This window comes from Gracilinanus agilis, chromosome 2 (genome assembly GCF_016433145.1).
Source record: "Gracilinanus agilis isolate LMUSP501 chromosome 2, AgileGrace, whole genome shotgun sequence".
Taxonomy (NCBI): domain Eukaryota; kingdom Metazoa; phylum Chordata; class Mammalia; order Didelphimorphia; family Didelphidae; genus Gracilinanus; species Gracilinanus agilis.
The window spans coordinates 230,227,565-230,246,333 of record NC_058131.1 but is presented as its reverse complement, the minus strand read 5'-3'; the positions used below and the strand labels follow the sequence as shown (position 1 = coordinate 230,246,333).

The window sequence follows — 18,769 nt, the reverse complement described above, 5'->3', positions numbered from 1 at the left end:
CTTCTGCCTTGGAACCAATATACAGTGTTGATTCTAAGATGGAAGGTAAGGGTTAAAAAAAAAAAGTAAAATAGATTAATGGTACAGGGAGGTTATTGATGGAGGCAGCAAGAGCAGAGGGAATCAGAAAATGTCTCCAATAGGAAATAGACTTTTGATAAGCTCTGATGGAAAGTATGAATTCTAAAAGATGGAGGGGAAAATAGAGAGTGAATTCTAGGCCTTGGGGACAGACTGTTCAAAAGCATAAGAGGTGGAATGCCATGCATGAGCTTGACCCCCAAGTAAGCCATTTTGCCTGCAATGAGGAGTACCTAATGGGAATAATAATAGTAATAATTAGCTTGGGGAAATGAGAATAGCAATAGCAGTAATAATAAACTTGGAAAGTTGGTTGGAGGCAGATTATGAAGAACTTTAAATATCAAACAAAGGACTTCCTATTTTATCCTAGAGGCAATAAGGAGCCCTTTTTGATCCAGGGAATGATGCAGGCATGTGATTTAGAATAATAAGTGCAGTAGCTGTCTAAAGGAGGGATTAGAGAAAGGGACAGATTGGAGGGAGGGAGGGAAGGTGGCTAATTAGAGGCCATTGCAATAGTATGGGCGAGAAGTGGTGAGCGATTGAAGTAAAGTTATGGCTGTGTGAGAGGAGAGAAAAAGATTGATGGGGAAAGATGCAGTAGAGATAGAATCACTGGATTTAGTAACTAATTGGATATGGGGATGGGGGTGCCTAAGGGTAGAGTCAAGGCTACCTTTTAGATTACAAACATAACCTGGAAGAGTATTGGCGTCCACAAGAGAAATAAAGATGTTTGAAAGAGGAATGAGGCATGGGGGGAGGAGAGGGAAGAGATGACCATTGAATTCATGAGAAATCACCAAGAAAAGGTACAGAGGCAGAAGGGAAGGGGGCCCAGGATACAGATGTTGGTGATACAGCAAAGGAGTCTGGAAAAGAATGACTGGACGGGTACGAGGAGAACCTAACTGAGAGCAGCGTCGCAGAGGGGAGACAGTATCTGCGAAGAAATGGTATTCAGTAGCATCAGACTCTGCATTGCAGTCAGTAAGGATGAGGAGTGAGGAACAAGTTATTGGATCTCTCCCAGTAAGTGATCATGGATAACTTTGGACAGGGCAACGCCAATTGAAAGATTAGGGCAGAGGGCAGAGGGCAGAGGGTTGAGAAGTGAAATGAGAAGAGAGGAAATGCAGGCAAATTCTGTTGACAGCTTTTTTTTTTTTTTTTCTAGAAATTTGGCTATAACATGGAGAAGTGCTAGAGGATAGTTTGTGGGGAGGGTAAGGTAAATAGAAGGGCAGCTAGATTGTTCAGTGGATAGAACACCAGGTTGGGAATTAAGAAGAAATGAGTTCAAATCAGGTTTCAGACACTTACTAGCTGTGTGACCCTGCGCCAGTCACTTAACGCTGTTTGACTCAGTTCCTCTTCTGTAAAATGAGCTAGAGAAAGAAATGGCAAATCCTCAATATCTCTGCCAAGAAAACCCCAAAAATGGGGTCTTGAAGAATCTGCCATTACTGAAACACTTGAACAATGACAAGGTAAAGAGGAGAATTATTTTCAAGGTTGAAAGAGATCTGGGCATGCTTGTGGGCAGCTAGGAAGAAGCCAGTTGATAAAGAGAGACTGAAGGTTAAAAAGAGAAAGGGGGTAAGGGTGGGTGGTTGTGGAGGCAATGAGAGAAGAGCCACCTCTTCACAGATTGGACAAATGAGGAAAGGAGAGGACGAAGTGAAGGGAGTCCGAGATATAAAGGAGAGGAGAGAAGTTTCTCAGTAAAGAATAGAGCCTTTGTATCTCCAGCACCTTAACACCTAGTAAATGCTTGTTGGTTTGGATTAGAGACAGCAAGAAGGGAGGCCTCTGAGCAGGGAGGAAAAGAGTGAATGCTGACTCATTTACTCTTTGGAACAGCTCAAACCACTGTCCAAGGATTTAACCCTTGTTCTGGCTTTGCATAAAGAACAGCCAGCTCTGTTCAAAGGATTCCTTAATGGAAGAAGCAGCTGGGAAGAAGATAGGTCTTAAAGCCTCTGGAGATGGTCTCTAAGCCTCTGAGGGGACTCTGCCCAAAGTCTGGCTACTATTGCAAAGCAGAGAGGAAAAAAAAAAATGTGGAAGAGAGAAAAGAGAGTCATACGCACACAACATTGTCCCTGATTTTCTCAAAAACTAGAAAGATTAGCAACATTTTCTTGGGGCTAAGGGAGAGAAGATGTGCCACTGCAAAAGATGGTACTTTACAAATAGGTGAATTTGGTCAAAATGAAGACATTTCTCTCCTTTTTTACTTTCCCTGATCCATGTGCAGTTTTAAATTCGAGAAGGAAAATATAATCTTAAAGGAAAATTATTCAAGGTATATCCATTGCGGAAAAAAAATCTATCTGTTGTGTGGTGTGGTATAGGCATTTTGTGCCAGGCCCTATAGTTAGGGACTTAATTAAAGTGGGAAATCTAGGACTGGAGCCTGCTCCCTGAGTGCAGGGTCTCTTTGGGGTTTGTCTTTATGCCTTTTGATGTTACTTGAAAAGCAGAACATCTGGTGGCTGAAAGGACACCCTTGAAATAAGAAAGACCTGAGTTTAAGACCTGCTTCTGACACATGATGGCTATGTGGAGATGGCAAAAACCTGTCAGCAACCATAGGCAACCCTATAAGTGTAAATTATAGAGGAACTGCTGGCAGCAATGATACATTGGAAAGAACATTAGCTCTGGAGTCAAAGGACCTGGGCTCAAATCCTACTTCTGATGCTTTAGTACCTGTGTGACCTTGGGCAAGTCACTTACTGCTCAGAGAGGCAACATGGTATTAGGCATAGGACTTATATTCAAGAAGGCTGGGTTTTGAATCCAACCTGACATATTTATTAGCTATGTGAACCTAAGCTATCTTGAAGCCTCAGTTTCCTCATTTGTAAAACCAGAGAGTTGGACTCGATGGTCTCTGAGGCCTTTTCTAATCTAAATTTATGATTTACATCAGTGAGTGAGTTTTCACCCTGAGAATTCCCCACACTGATGAATTCATAGGCCTAGACACTGTCCCCTAAAAAAATCCCTCAATCCTAGAACATTGCTTTGCACAAAGTAGGCATCTAAAGAGTATCTGCCATAAATGGAGTCAGATTAGGTTATGGATCATTGGAATGAAACGGAGTTTGGGGTTAGGTAGTTCACTCTCCTGGGCCCCTGGGCAGAACTATACTGAACAGACAAGAATTTATCCAATTTCTGAAGAATTCCAGATGAATCACTTTAGTTTATAGGCTGACTTAGTCCTAACAACACAGAGCATTCCAGGTCTTCCAAAATTAAACCCAAAAATCCTTATATACGTTTTTCGAGACCAGATAAAAATCACAAATGTGTCGGCCATTCTCGAATGAGATGGCGATTAGGATGCCTAAATAATCATGAGAACAACAGGTAGTTTTTTGTGCAGTATTTTAAGGTTTGCAAAGTGCTTGCCACATATTTCTCATTTGGTCTTCACAACAACTCTGTAAGATGGGTCCTATTATTTCCCCCTTTTCCAGATTTATTGATCTTCCTAGCTTCCTTTAAGTCCCAACTTAAATCCCATCTATTGTTGGAAGTCTTACCAAATCCTTCTTATTTCTAATGCCCTCCCCTGTTCAATATCTCCCATTAATCCTGTGTGTCGCTTGTTTTTGCATAGGGTTGCTTTCATGTCGTCTCTCCCATTAGATTGTAAGCTTCTTGAGGGCAAAGACTATCTTTTGTTTCTCTTTGTATCCTCAGCACTTGGCACAGTGCCAGGCACATAGTAGACCCTTAATAAATATTTATGATTGATTGACTGATTGAGAGTCTCCAAGAGTTTAAGTGATGTGCCCAAGGTTCTAGGAGACAGGATTAGAATTGAGGTCTTCCAGACTCTATAGCACCTAGCTGCCACTAGATAGAGTGTTTTAGTATTTCTCTGAACCTCAAGAAAGCCCTTGGGCTGAGTGACATTCTGCTTTTTGAGAAAGAGAATTCAACACATGTTTTTAGGCTCCTGTTATTTGCCAGGCATTGAGGTAAATGGGGATGAGGTTGGGGAGGGAACACACAAAGATGTTTAAGACATAGTTCCTACCATTAATCATCTTGGAATTTAGTAAGGAAATTAATGTCTTGACAGTGTTTCTTTCTCTGGTTGCAGTGCAGGAGGTGACGCCTCATTAGAAAGTGTGACCACCTTGCCTAGTAAGTAAAGACTTAGCCCTTGAGTCTATCACGAGATCTGGGTGTGGGCATCCCTGACTAAGGCTTCCTGAGAGCAGTTTCCAGCTGAGAAAGGCACAATGGGACCCTTGTTGAATGCCTTTAAAGGGGAGAAAGAAAGATCCCCTTTCATTTATCTCTAGAGCCTGGTCTATGTGGTTAGGCTGGAAGAGTTTACACCTCCATTGCTGGAACATGTAGTGTTGTGTCTTCTACCCTTGGGGGAACCAATCCTTGGAGTCAGTCATACTCAGTTGAGGTCCAGACCTGGCAGATACTTTCTTTTCCTTGCATTTCATGGATTGTTGCAATGTGACGTGGGGCTAAAATTAAGGCTCAGCTTTGGAGAGGGGGTATTCATTCAGATCTCATGGTTTCCCCAGTTGAGAATTGTTTGCTTTTTACTCTCCCTCCTCCTGCTAGATATCCTCCGGGAGTTTAATATGAACCTAACCGGCTTCGCGGTGGGCGTGGGGAGTGCTGATGATGCCAACGCCTTCCTCAATCAGGCAGTACCAGGAGCAAAGGCTGAGTATGGCATGGGGGGAAGGGTGAGAGGGGACCTGGAATGGCTCATCATAGAAACCCCCTTCTCATAGTAGTAGTGATCCTTTCATTGAGTCATTGTTCCACATGGAAAGAGAATGGACTTTAAGTGACTTCCCCCTCAGTAGGCTCTAACCACTCTCTTGCCCCACTTCACCTGCAACCAATGTATTTTCTTTCTTTTTTTAAACCCTTACCTTCCACTTTAGAATCAATGCTGTGTATTGGTTCTAAGGCAGAAGAGTGGTAAGGGCCAGGCAATGGGGGTTAAGCGACCTGCCCAGGGTCACACAGCTAGGAAGTATTTGAGTTCGTATTTGAGCCCAGGACCTTCCAGTCTCTGAGCCTGAGCCACCTAGCTGCCCCCCAACTAATGTATTTTCAACTCAACCTAGCCAGGACCAAAAATCTAAGACCATGGAATCAATTAGAATTAACCAAGCTGCCCAGGGACTAACCACGCTTTGAATCTATATCCAGTGCCCTTTCCCCTTGTATCATCTTACCTCATGTCTCAGAGAGTTCCCAGAGGACAAAATGGTCGTCTGAATTTAATCAACTCCAGAAAAATCCTTTCCTGAGTTGAACTACAAAAAGAATCCATCCAATGAGCATGGCATAATGATGCTGAAAGGATCCCCTCTCTTTCAGAACCTTGTTAGTGGCAAATCATTGAACCATAGACTCTAGAATTCAGTGGCACCTGAAGAACAATGGGTAGAAGTTGCAAAAAATTAAATCTAGGCTCTCTGTAAGCAAAAAAACTTTTAAAGGATTGGAACTATCCCAAAGTAAAATGAGCTGCCTTAGGATATAATGGGTTCCCCCTCCCTAAAGGCCTTTTTTTTTTTTTTAAACCCTTACCTTCCATCTTGGAGTCAATGCTGTGTATTGGCTCCAAGGCAGAAGAGTGGTAAGGGTAGGCGATGGGGGTCAAGTGACTTGCCCAGGGTCACACAGCTGGGAAGTGTCTGAGGCCAGATTTGAACCTAGGACCTGCCGTCTCTAGGCCTGGCTCTCAATCCACTGAGCTACCCAGCTGCCCCCTCTAAAGGCCTTTTAAGCATGATCTGGATGACTTCTTGTCAGGTGTGTGGTATGGAGATCCTCATTCAGAACAGGTTTGATGAGAATGAGTTCTGCCATCCATATGACCTTGGGCAAGTTACTTAACATCTGAGCCTCAACCACCTCTTCTGTAAAATGAAAAGGTTGGACTAGATGATCTTGGAGGTTACTTCCATCTATAATTCTATAAAACTTCTGAAGTCCCTTCTAAGGCTGAAATTCTGTGAAATCATTTAATCTAATGATTCCCATTTTACAGATGAGGACCCTGAGGCCTGAAGGGGTTGAATGTATATTACACAAGGTTAGATGTATTACACATAATTGTAGCATATTATGTAGCATAAGTGGTAAGTAGCAAAGCCACAGCTTTTCAATACATAAGGATTATTTTTAGAAAACTGGCCAAATAAAAAGAACAGTGGAGGATGGAGAGAAATCTGGATCAGAAATTAGAAAACCTGGATTTGAATCTCTGCCCCTGGGCCCCACTACAGTCCATCCTAAAAACAGAATTTAGAATTGTTGCCCCACTGACCTACTTCATTTCAGACTTTTGAAGGCAGAATGACCTAATCCTAGAGTTCTATTCCTACTACCATCTGAACCTAGGCATCTCTCAACTTCATGTTTTCTGCATTCTGCCTGCCAGAGGAGATAATTCAGTGAGATCTCCACTGCAGTGGCTTTGAAAGTCAAAGAGAATGAGTCAGCTTCTTCTTCATTATCAGAAGGAACAATTGTCTTTTGCTCCACAGGGGACTTAAAAAGCAAGTCCAGACCCTGGTGCAGAAGATGAAAACTGACCCGGTAAGTTAGAGTCAGACTGGTTCATGAAAAAATAAAGCAAAAACAAAAGTTCTTAAGTTTGATCCATTCAAATAAAAGAGGAGTGGAGCAATGGGCTGTCTCAAAAAGTAGTGCTTGTCCCATCATGTGTGTATATGCATGCAAGCAGAATAGGAACTATCATCTGCCTGAGTTGTCCTGGCTCTAGAAGGGAACCACAGGGGACATTTAATCCAAATTTTTCAATTTAGAAGTAAGGAAATTGGGGCCCAAGAAGATTAGGAGACTTATTGAAGAAGAGTTTCCTACAAGGGAAAGATGACATCCATGATCCTTTTCAGAAATACAATTCTATCTCAATTCAACAAAGATGTGTGAAGTGCTGCTCTGTGAAAAAGAATTAAGAAGCCTTTATTAAACACCTGCTATATGCCAGGCTTTCTGCTAAACAATAAGAATACAAATAAGAGCAAAATTAAAGGTAACCCCTGTCCTCAGGGAGCTTACATTCTAAGAAGTGAGCTTGGAAAGTCCCAGGCAGCCCAGTGGACTCGCTGGGGGACACTGTTTTTCTTTTTAGAGATAGCAAAAGTATAAAGGCATGATAAGTTTTTCTTTCTCCTTCCTCCTTATAGAGAATTGATTTCCAAAGAGACTGGAAGGTGGTCACTCTGCTCATTGGGACCAGAGACCTTTGTGACTATTGCACTGACTCAGTAAGTAACAGCATTAGGGATTTCTCCTGCCTAGGCCCTCAATGCAGAGTTCCAGGTCCAGGGAAAACTTCTAGGGGAAATTCCCTAGAACTTAAGCCATCACTACCTGACTACAAACATACGCTCACAACACATCCTCATTATCCCTGGCCTAGCCCTAGCCCTGGCCTCAGGTGTCTCATTTCAAGGCTCAGCTCAAGTGCTTCTTCTTAGGCAGACCCATCTTGATCCCCCCAGTGGCCAGTGCCCCTTTGGAAATTACCTTGTATTAATTTCACAAAAATTTTGTATTATTTATCATCTGTCTACAGGTTGTTTCCCTCCATTAGAATGTAAGCTCCCTGAGGGCAGGGACTTTCTTGGTTGTCTTTGAATCCCCAGTACCTAGTATCATAATTGGCTCAAACCAATCAACAAGTACTTCAAGGTATGGTGCCAGGTGCTGGAGACACAAAGACAAAAAAAAGATATGATCTTATCCTCAAGGAGTTTACAGTCTAATGGGGAACTAAGCACATGTATGAATATATCTAAAATAAATGTAAGGTAATTTGATGGGAAATCAAGAAAGGGATAATGAGGTGGCTCAGTGAATAGAGTGCCAAGACTGGAGTCAAGAGGACCTGGGCTCAAATATGGACTCAAACACTTCCTAGTTGCTTGACTTTGGGCAAGTCCCTTAATTCCAACTGGCTAGCCCTGGCCCATCTGTCTTAGAAGGGTTACTAAAATAGAAATAAAGGTTTTAAAAAAAAGATCTCATTAAGGAAGCGATGCCATGCTTTGAGGGCAACTAGAAATTCTAAGATGGAAGAAGTATATTCCAGGTATGGAAGCAGACTGTGCAAAAGTCACAGAGACAGGAGTTGGAACAAGAAGTCTAGAAGCCAAAATGGCACTGCAGAAGCAGTTCACAAAAGAGGCAGGATTCAAATCAATGTCTTTCAAATATAAACCCAAGATTCTTCACACTTTACTATATGCCTGAAATCCCAGAGCATTCCAAGATTGCAACAAGGGAGCAGGTAAAGAGCCCTTGCTCAAACTCTGAGTGAGGTGCTAATATATTTGCTATCTCTTCATTGCTGATGATCCACAAGGGATATTGGAAAGAACACTGGACTTGGGAGGCTGGACAACTCAAGTTTGAATTCCTGGATCTGCTATTTATAAGTTATATGATCCTGGGCAGGTGGTTTAGCCTCTCTGAAGCCCTGTTTCTTTATCTGTAAAATGATCACACTCTTGTATTATGTCTCTCACAGTATTGTTATGAGTATCAAATGAGAGAGTAGCAAAATAAAAGGTCACACTTCTATAGGACTTTAACATTTTCAAAGAGTTTCACTAACAATGACTCTCTGAGCATTATCCCTAAAGTATTTTGTGGTCTCAAAGGGATATTTATATATGTGAACTAAAAATATGTATTGTAACTATAGACTTCAAGAGCCCATAAAAGGCACCTGCCTTTTTCTGCTTTTCAGACAAAATTTTTTCAATGCCCTTCAGCAATCTCTTGGACTATCCCCATCTTCGGTTGGTTTTCAATCATTTCCCTTAAGGATTCTTAGTGGGAAAGGATTCCAATTTGGAATCAGATGTAGGATCAAATCATGTCATTATTTTCTGCCTTAGGCAAGTCCCTTTACTTCTCAGAAACTCATCTGTAAAATGAGACGTTTGGACTAGGTGATCTCAGATGTTCCTTCTGACTATAAATACTATATTCTTATGCTTTCAGACCCCACTAGAGTTGAAGCATGATCAGCTAACTGGCCCATCACCAGAGATGGGAATAGAGAGTAAAGTTTTAGTTCTAGACTGACAAGTGAAGACTGAATCATCTCTCACATTCTCTTACTCTAACCATCTCCTCTCTCTCCTGTCGCTTGCCAGAATTTGTATTCAGCCACCAACTTTTCTGCTCACCTTCAAGATGCCTTGGACTTCTTGCACAGGGAGGTAGGTTCAACAGTCTTCAATCCCTGGAAGGAATCCCTGTATTATGGAGAAGAACTCAACTCTCCCTGCGTTCTAACGGACCAGAGGAAGATGGCAGAGGACTTGGGTTCACATACAGAACACTGGGGTCCATGATCCTTTGTATTTCCTGCTTTCCTTTAAGACCCTGTTTCTCAGAGAGTCTTATAAGGGGAAAGAGGGGGAAACATACTCTGAAAGCTGACATGAATCAATTACTTGATTAGGAAGTGTTTGTTAAAGGCTTACAATGTGCCAGGCACTGGGAATATGAAGAATGAAAGGATCCCTATTCACAAAAAGCTTACATTCTATGGGGAGTATATAGAAATGTTAGTGGCACCACAGGTATAAAATGTGCATATGTATACATATGTGTATGTGCACATGTACACACAAAACACATACACATGCAACAGTTGAATATAAGATAGTTTGGGAGGAAAGGCACTAACAACTGAGAGTATCAAGAAAAGCTTCATGTAGAATCCAGTGCCTGAGCTACTTCTAAAAGGAAGAGAAGTGGAGGTAAGTAGGAAGGACATGTCAGGCATGGGAGACAGCAAGGACAAAGGCTCAGAGGTGGGAAATATGGCATCATGAATAAAGACCAGAGAGGCCAATTTGTCTGGTCCTCCAGACCAGTGTCTCCTGCTGCAGCTAAGCTAGTGACCTTAGGTCTTTCTCTGTTTATTTGGCTTCCTGCTCATCCTCAGTGATGGTACTGTATGCCAAGCTGCAAGGAATGCCCTAAAGAATCCCCACTCTAGCCTTTAGCCCTGGAAATAGAGCCATTAGCTCAGGTGCCTTCTGGAGGGCATGACTTTGGGCTTGGAATTAGAAGGACCTGAGCTCAAACCAGCTTGATGTCCATTTAAAATCCCCCTTCATCTCTTTTAACCTTAATTTTATATAAAATAAAAATTAATTTCCAGGGGTGCTAAGTAATATTTTTTCTGGAAAGGGGGTGGTAGACCAAAAAAGTTTGGGAACCACTGCTCTAGAGCCTAGAGCCATTCCAAATTAGGGCTAGGCTACATAGCTGTGACCCCTTTACATATTTATTTAACTGTTTTGACCAGTGGTCAAAGGGCTCCTTGACGGTCGTGACTTCTGGCCTTCACTGGAGAGGGGTTTCTAAAGTCCTAAAACAGTTTTCTTACAACCACTCCATCAAGTATGTCCTATATTATTGCCAATGCTTAATATCAAGAGAAAATTATAATCCAGAAAAAATATTACTTAGCACCCCTGGAAATTAATTATTTTTAAATTTTAATAGCAATTAATAGGAAAGATAAATGCACCTGTGGCCATCACTGCTCCCCTGGATCGCTGCAGCACCCATCAGGGGGCGGTGGCACCCACTTTGGGAATCACTGCTCTAGATAGTACCTTCATACCTTGTGAGGCTAGACTTTGGGTAGAAGGTCGAGATTCTTTATCTCATCCATAAAGGTTCTGACCACATCATTCTCTTGCTCAAGAAAATCCAATAGCTCCCTATGGCTTCCCATATAATTGATAAACGTCTCTATCCCTAGAAACAGAGGATAGAGTGGTAAACCTGGAGTCAGAAATAACTGAATCCAGCCTTGCTCATTTACTAGACATGTGATAGTGGCAAATCACTTAAGGTCTTTCAACCTCAATTTTCTTATCTGTAAAATTAGGATAATAATAGCACCTAACTGGCTTGTTGTGAGAATAAGATGAGACTATGTATATAAAGAAGCACTCTGCAAACCTTAAAAGGATATATAAATGCTAGTTATTATGAATATCCTTCTAACTGATTCCAATTGATATTATTGTTCCTCACACATCATTTATTCCAGAAAAATTTAATTTGCTATTTCCTATACACAATAGCCAATGGAATAAATAATCTTTTTCTTCTATTTCTAATACTCTATTAATAATAATAACAATAATTGAACTTCATTTCATGTGCTACAATTTGTAAAGTGCATTCTCTTTTCATCCTCACATCAACCCTATGAAGTAAGAACAACAGATTTTGTCATTCCCATTTAACAGATAAGCAAATTGAGGCCACTAGAAGTTTAGATTCTTTCTAAGGGTAGCATATAGCTATTAAATGCAATCTGAGTCAAGTTATGGAGCCTGGGTCTTTTCAAAGAAGCCTATTCAGATTCTATGTTAGGCTAACAAGTAAGAAAGACTGTCCGCTCATAGTCCTGACCTTTGTAAGTGCTAAAATGAATGGTTTGGCTAAATATATGAAAATTATAAATCCTTTATTTTAGAGAAATACAAAAGGGTAGAAAAGACATTGGCCTATCTAACTAAATATTGTTCCAGTGCTTGGCTCAGCCAGGACTTGTTAACCTTTAATCAGAATTAAACTATCTCCAGAAGACAGGAAAGGAAAACCAGCTATCTACTCACCCAAGACAATGAGTGGAGCTGAAGGTGACTCCTGAGGCCTACTTTCTTCTTTGAGCCAACCTTCTTCTTGAAGCCAACTTCCATCTTGGAGTGACTCTTGGAGTGACTCTCGGAGTTCCCTCTCTACTAGCCTCCTTCACTAGACTCCTTCACCAGCCTGCCTTGATGGCTTTTATGGTCTTTTCCTGTCCCTGCCCTTTTCATAAGGGCCAGTCACAGTTTCCAAATTGTCTGAGTTCTCACCTTTGGAATCACACCTTTCTGAGTATGTGAACTCTTAAGTTTCTGGCTTGTTCTCACCCAGCATCAAGTAAGGTATGAACTTACTAAGTGGTTTTCAAGCTTCTCCCACTTAGTTCAAGCTTGTGTTGATTCAAAGTTATTGTCAACAAACGTGTTAACTAAGCAGAGAGAACAAAGGATTCCCTTTTCACAAGTGTGAACTCAAATTCCCTTTTATACCTTGGAATCAAAGATTGGATTTCACAAAGATTTCACCATATTAGCTCTGATGTTTGGCACCTGTGGGATCCTGGACCAGTCCCCTTATCTCTCTGACAAAGATAAGCTTTGTATAATGGGTATAATAACAATACTTACACAATCCACTGCCATTGTGGTAAAGAAAAGCACTCTGGAATAGAAAAATAACAATATCAGTGTAAGTCCTAATTACTAGGTATTGTGGCCCATCTTTCAGCTACATCCTTATATTTAGGTACCCAGAGCCTTGGTCAACCTCGTGGACTTCATGAACCCCATCATCTTGCGACAGGTGGTCCTGGGGAACCAAGACAAATGCCCAATGACGCAGGCAAGGTAGGCATATGATTGGCAGCAGGGTTGTATCTGCTGCTGTGGCTCATGAGGATTCCTGGCATCCAGCTGCTGGCTCATTGGGTTCTTCCAATCCTTTCTGGAAATCAGGTGTTTGGAAGGAACTTCCCTCTCCTTCTGAATCTGCCTTTCATGATTTGTGTTTGGGGCTATTCCCTTCTCCCTGATGTATGATTATACACACACAAGATGAAAGACTGGGGGACAACCATGTCGATTTGGGCAAGGCTGAAGTAAAGGAGGAGTTTTAGGAGAGGAATCCAATTCCCAACAAATATTCATCAAGCACCTGCTATCTGCTAGGCACATGGGATACAAAGTGAAAACGAAAACCAGTCCCTTCTTTAAATGCACTTACATTCTATTGAGCAATAGGGCATGAACACAAATAAGGAGGCAGAGACATCATTCTTTGGGAAAGGAGAGGGTCCTAACAACTAGGGGAAATAAAGACGGGTCTTGGTGTGCAAGCTGAGACTTGAAGGAAACGGTGGAATTGAAGTAATTTAATGGAGGAGGGAGTGAATTCCTGGTATGGGGGGGGGGGGAGTCGTTTCTGCAAAGGCAAGGAGATAGCAGATAGATTTTAGAGAACAGCAAGTATGGGCAGCTAGCTGGTGCAGTGGATCCAGTGCCCTGACCTCTTGTCAGAAAATTTGTTGTTGGGAAGTCAAATAGTTGTAGTTGACTCTTTGCTTACTGATATAACTCTGGGTGAGTCACCTAACCTCCTCCCAAGCCTCAACTTCCTTATCTGGGAAGGGAAGTTAATTCCTGCAGTATCTACGTTGTGAGGAAAACCCAATTAGTAAATTATAAAGTTTTCTAATAATGTGAATTATTAATGTAACGCTAAAGACCTCGGCTTCTACTGCCCAAAGACTGGGTGTGTTATATCTTACCCTTCCTCCAGGGTCCTCTAGTGCCCTTAGGGTTATCTGGGAGGTGCAAGGTTCTTTGCGGATCCAGCCCCTAATAGTGGCATTCCCAAAGGTAAATGTGGGTGCTCTCCAAGCCAGTTGCATTTAGCTACTAACAATCATATTAACTTTTACAAAGAAATTTTTATTTCAAATATAAAATAACAAAACTATAAAGAGCTCAGCTCAGTTCCTGTGGAACACTATCTGAAGATCCAAGTCCATCCCCCTGCACTAAGTTTGAATCCCAGGCACACCTGCTTCTCCAGGCTTTTCTGATGAGCTGGCTGGCTGTATTATTGCAAATCCAGTGGGTCTGGTGGTCCAGAGTTCAAAACTGAGAAGGACAAGGGACCCAGAACAAAAACAAGCACCCCCTGGTCCATTTCTCAGAGCAAGGGCAAAATGGGCAGGAGCCCCATTTAGCTTATAGCATCTATGAAAGGAATGGATTAGACTAGGTGACTGCTGAGATCTGTTACAACTCAAAATCTATCTAAACGCATTCAAACATGCAATTGCTCCCCATTAATTTGAATGATAGTTCATTTCTATAACTTATTAACTTCCCTCAAGTCTGCTCAGTCACCAACTCAGCTGCCAAAAAGATAATTAATATCATTTATGTCAGGAAAACATGTTTAAGGCACGTATGATTCTAGGGGGAAGACTTGAACAATGAACAATGCACTGGGAGCAGCGAGGAGGCTATCTGGGCAGCAAAAACTGCTTGCCCTGGCCCCAAACCAGTCTTCCTTGATGCCAAGATGGCTCTTCTATGGCTTTTCTTTCTCCCACCGTATTGTAGCTCCTTATGTAACTGCCTCCTGACAGTCAGAGAAGAATCTCCAGAGCTGGCCAGAATGAAGGAAGTCATCAAAGCCTACCAGGTAAGATATGGAGCCAGAACGTCTCTTTGTGTCGTCCCCCTCTACTGACCAACACTACCCCTATCGGGATCCCCCAGAGAATGGGAATCAGTTAATAGAACTTGAGGGTACACTTCAACCTAGCACCCTCCTAACATCTGTTCTCTTTTATATGATGGGCATTTGATTCCCCCTTCCTGGACCTATTCCATTCTTCCTTGAATCTCAGACCAACAAATAGACTCCTATTGTTTTGCAAGTCTATGTCCATATCGCACACCTCTTAGATGATTGTAAGCTCCTTGAAGGCAGGCAATGTGTCATTTTTCATTGTCATCCCATCACCTTGTGAAAGACATTGTTGATAATGACACTAAATAAATATCGAAAAGAATTGAATTAAGCTGCCCTCATAGCTGAAGCTGCCATTTCCCACTCAAAGTCAGTTTGTCTGCATTTCCATATAATGAAACTTACCCCATCATTGACCATTTTCTGTCCTAGAATTAGCAGGTTCCGCTGGTAGGTTTATGATAAATGTAAAATCAAGCTAAAATGTCCATAAAGATCCACCAGAAATAGATTCTCCATCTGAGAGGGATGCGGTAAGGTGGAACAGGGAAGATCAGGAGGTCAAGGGTCAAGGGAGCTTGGTCCTGGTGTGGATTCTCTGGGTGACCTTAGCTTCAGTTCCCCCATCTATAAAACCAAGTCTCTCCTAAGTCATCTCTAAGGTCTTTCCAGTTTTGAATGCTCTACTCTTATGATGTTGACAACTTTTCCAGTACCAGGCTGTCCATTTGGCCTTTTTCTCAACTCCCACAGCCTCATAGAATAATAGGTCTAATTTTAATAAAGAACTTAGATAGGTGGCATAATGAAAAGCATGACAAGCCTAGAGCCAGGAAGATTTGAGTTCAAATCCAGCCTAAAATGCTAACTACCTGCATGATTGGGCAAGTGACTTCATAGTTTGCCTTAGTTTCTTCATATATAAAATGATTTGGAGAAGGAAATAGCCAGTATCTTTGTCAGGAAAACCCCAAAAAGGCTCACAAAGAGTTAGACTGGGGCAACTGGGTGACTCAGTGGATTGAGAGCCAGGCCTAGAGATGGGAGGTCCTAGTTTCAAATCTGGTCTCAGATGCTTCCTAGATGTGTGACCCTGGTCAAGTCACTGAACCCCCTTGCCTAGCACTTACCACTCTTCTGCCTTGGAGCCAATACACAGTATTGACTCCAAGATGGAAGGTAAGGGTTTTAAAAAAAGAATTAGACATGATTGAAATGACCAAACAACAACAAATGGAAGTCATCTAGGCCAGTCTCTTTATATTACAAATGTTTAAACTAAGTCCCAGAGAAGTCAAATCGTTTGGCCAAATAGTAAGTGGTACAGCCACCTTTAACCTTAGGTAATCTGCCTCCAAATCCAGGTCCCTTTCTTTTGTTCCATGCTGCCCAGTATATTTTTTTTAGACCTTTACCTTCCATCTTGGAGCTGATTCCAAGGCAGAAGAATGTTAAGGGCTACACAATTCAGGTCAAGTGACTTGTCCAGGATCACACAGCTGGGAAGCATCTGAGGCCAGATTTGAACCCAGAACTTCTGTCTCTAGGCCTGACTCTCCATCCACTGAGCCACCCAGCTACCCCCAATCTAGTAGCTTTTTGTAAATCATAAATAAAAAGGGTGACCAGACCTATCTCCACTTCACTCAGGAAGAGTTAATGAATTTGCTCAGAAAGTGTTTGTGAGCCACGTCCCCAGTGCTAGGCAGAAAGAAGGGTTTAGAGGATTTGGACAGAGGCTTAAGTTGAAAGGATAATGGCCCCACCTTTGCAGGTGTGGGTATTTGGTAGCATATGGAGAATGGGTGGTGGCTTTCTGACTGCAAGAGGCCTTCTGAGTGGAATGTCCAGGAAAGCTAGACCTAAACAAGCTAGCTGGGGCACCGAGACCAGCTTGTTCCTCTTTCCTTGTTCCAGACCCACATCCGAGAGCTGGTGGAGTCGGGCCGCTATGACACTAGAGAAGACTTCACAATAGTTCTGCAGCCCTTTTTAGAAGAAGTCAAGCTTGCCTTCCAGCAGGTAGGGCCCCTGCTCCTGCCCCTATGGCTCCCCAGCAAGCTTCCAGTACGGGATTTGTTTGCATTCATCTTTTTACACTCCCTCTGCACCTCTGCTTGTTGAATTGCTTCTCTTCCTCCAAAGGGCCGTTTTCCTTCTCCATGAAACTTGCCCTGGAGTAAATGCAAAGACTTATACTTAGGTTAAAAAAAAAAACACAACCAACAACTTCACCAGGAGAAGATGAAATCAGAGTGGTTAAGCAGCAGGTTTGGGGTGGGGGTGGCAAATCCGGGCTTTTTAGTGGACCTCAAGCTTAATGTGAATCGACAGCGTCATAAGGCAGCTAAAAAGGCGAATGTAGTTTTGGGCCACGTTGAAAGATCAGTGTCAGATACTAGAGAGGGGTCAGTCCTGCTGTACTCTTGCCCTGCTAAGACCACATCTAGAGCATTTTAACTTGTGGATGTCACATTTTAGGAAGGACTTTGACAATCTAGAGAACAATCAGAGGAAGGCAACCAGCACAGTGAAGGAACAGAGGCCTGAATAATGAGAGCTAGTATTTATGTAATCCTTGAAGGCTTGCAAAGCTCAATACAAATACTATCTCATTCCATCCCTATAATAAGCTCTGGAAGATAGGGGCTCTCATTATGTCCATTTTATAGATGAGGAAACTGAGGCTTAGAGAGTTTATCTCAGTTTCTTCATCCGTAAAATAAACTAGAGAAAGAAACGACAAACCACTCTAGTATCTTTGCCAAGAAAACCCCAAATGAGGTCATGAAGAGTCAGTCTAACGTGACTGAACGACAACAGCATAGAACCACCTGTCAAAACAGCTCTGCTTGGTCCTGACCTAAGGGCCAAGGCTCCCATTTATCCCTCTCTGAGGCCACAGGGACCAAGGAGCCTGGGGCCATAGCGGATCTCTTCTGATTGGCTACCAAAAGCAGCAACCAGCATTGCCCACTTTCTCAAAGAAGCCTGAACAGTTTTTTCTTACTTGTGCCTTAGGGTGGATGTCATATATATGTGCCTAATAAATCATGAATGGCTTTTCCTGGATTTTAAAAGGGAAATTAAAGGAAAAAAGGAGGAGGAGGAGGACATGCCACCTGAGGTTTAAGTAGGTCACTTGAGGCTGCCAAACTCTATATCGCTTTTTAATGATTCCTTCCTTCTTTGAACAAGCCAGATCAGTGAAGGGACTGATGACTCACAGATCTTCTGTAAGGAACATAGAGAGATTAGCCTGGCTGTCTGTCCCCACTAGCTTTCTTTCTAATGTTACCTTATACCACGTAGACCCAGAACAGAAAGAATAGGAGCTCCTTGAATGCTGAGACGATTTCATATTTTATTATCTTTGAGTCTCAAGCCCGTACTTCATAAATGTTTGTTTAATTAAATTAAATGCCAGAATTCCAGGCAAAAGTTCATTTTTTCCCCTTGGAATTCTAAAAGCATTTCAATTTTTACCACTCTTGTGTCTTTCTATGTGTATATTCTTTATATAGAGATTTTATCTCGTTTGTTAGGGGTTATTATAATCTCATTCAGGATAAGGGGCCATGTCTTACTCATCCCTTCTTCCCAGACTAATAGCATCTTTACTCATAACAGATACCTAATACATGATTCCCACCCACCTCTCTCAGCCATTAGTGCCTCCTTTCCCTACCAAAAGAAAATTACTCTGTATCTGTTTTGTATATGCATATTGCCTACATTGACAAAAGAATGTAGGCTTCTTGAAGTCAGAGCCCTTTTTCTGATTTATTTTGTCTTTGAAAACTTAGGGTCCTATTGCCCTTCACAGTCTCATGCATCTAGTATATGCTTATAATAAATGTTTGTTGTTTTTTTCCATCAAGCAAACTTATTGGTATTTATTTTTCCATAGGATATACATTTTATTTTATTTTTAAAATTTTATTTATTTACTTATTTTTTTAAAAATATTTTTCCATGTTTACCTGATTCATTTTCTCCCCCCTAGGGATGCTATCTCAGAGAGATCAGCTTTACTCTTTCTGGGGTGCTAGGTATATACATTTTGGAGATATTAATATTGGCAATATATTTGAGAATAACACACTAATTTCTTGCTCCACACATATATGTATATGAAATATATATAGTTGTATAAAAATTCTTCTCCTGGTTCTGCTTTCTTTAGTCTACATCAGTGCATACAATGCAATACAAGTCTGCAATACAGTGCACACAATCCCAGGTTTCTCTGAAATCATTCCTTTTATCATTTCTTACAGCACATTAG

At 41.7% G+C, this 18,769-nt stretch overlaps 1 protein-coding gene across 1 annotated transcript in view; it reads left to right on the top strand.

Moving 5' to 3' along the window:
• The window catches only part of PLB1 (phospholipase B1), a 203,633-nt gene that overhangs the window by 103,399 nt on the left and 81,465 nt on the right, over positions 1 to 18,769 (top strand). Inside the window, exons 35-42 of the mRNA XM_044659597.1 lie at positions 4,208 to 4,251; positions 4,693 to 4,801; positions 6,642 to 6,693; positions 7,308 to 7,388; positions 9,288 to 9,353; positions 12,502 to 12,602; positions 14,349 to 14,430; positions 16,399 to 16,503. Of these exons, the coding sequence (XP_044515532.1) occupies positions 4,208 to 4,251; positions 4,693 to 4,801; positions 6,642 to 6,693; positions 7,308 to 7,388; positions 9,288 to 9,353; positions 12,502 to 12,602; positions 14,349 to 14,430; positions 16,399 to 16,503 (640 nt within the window). The remainder of the gene's footprint in view (positions 1 to 4,207; positions 4,252 to 4,692; positions 4,802 to 6,641; positions 6,694 to 7,307; positions 7,389 to 9,287; positions 9,354 to 12,501; positions 12,603 to 14,348; positions 14,431 to 16,398; positions 16,504 to 18,769) is intronic.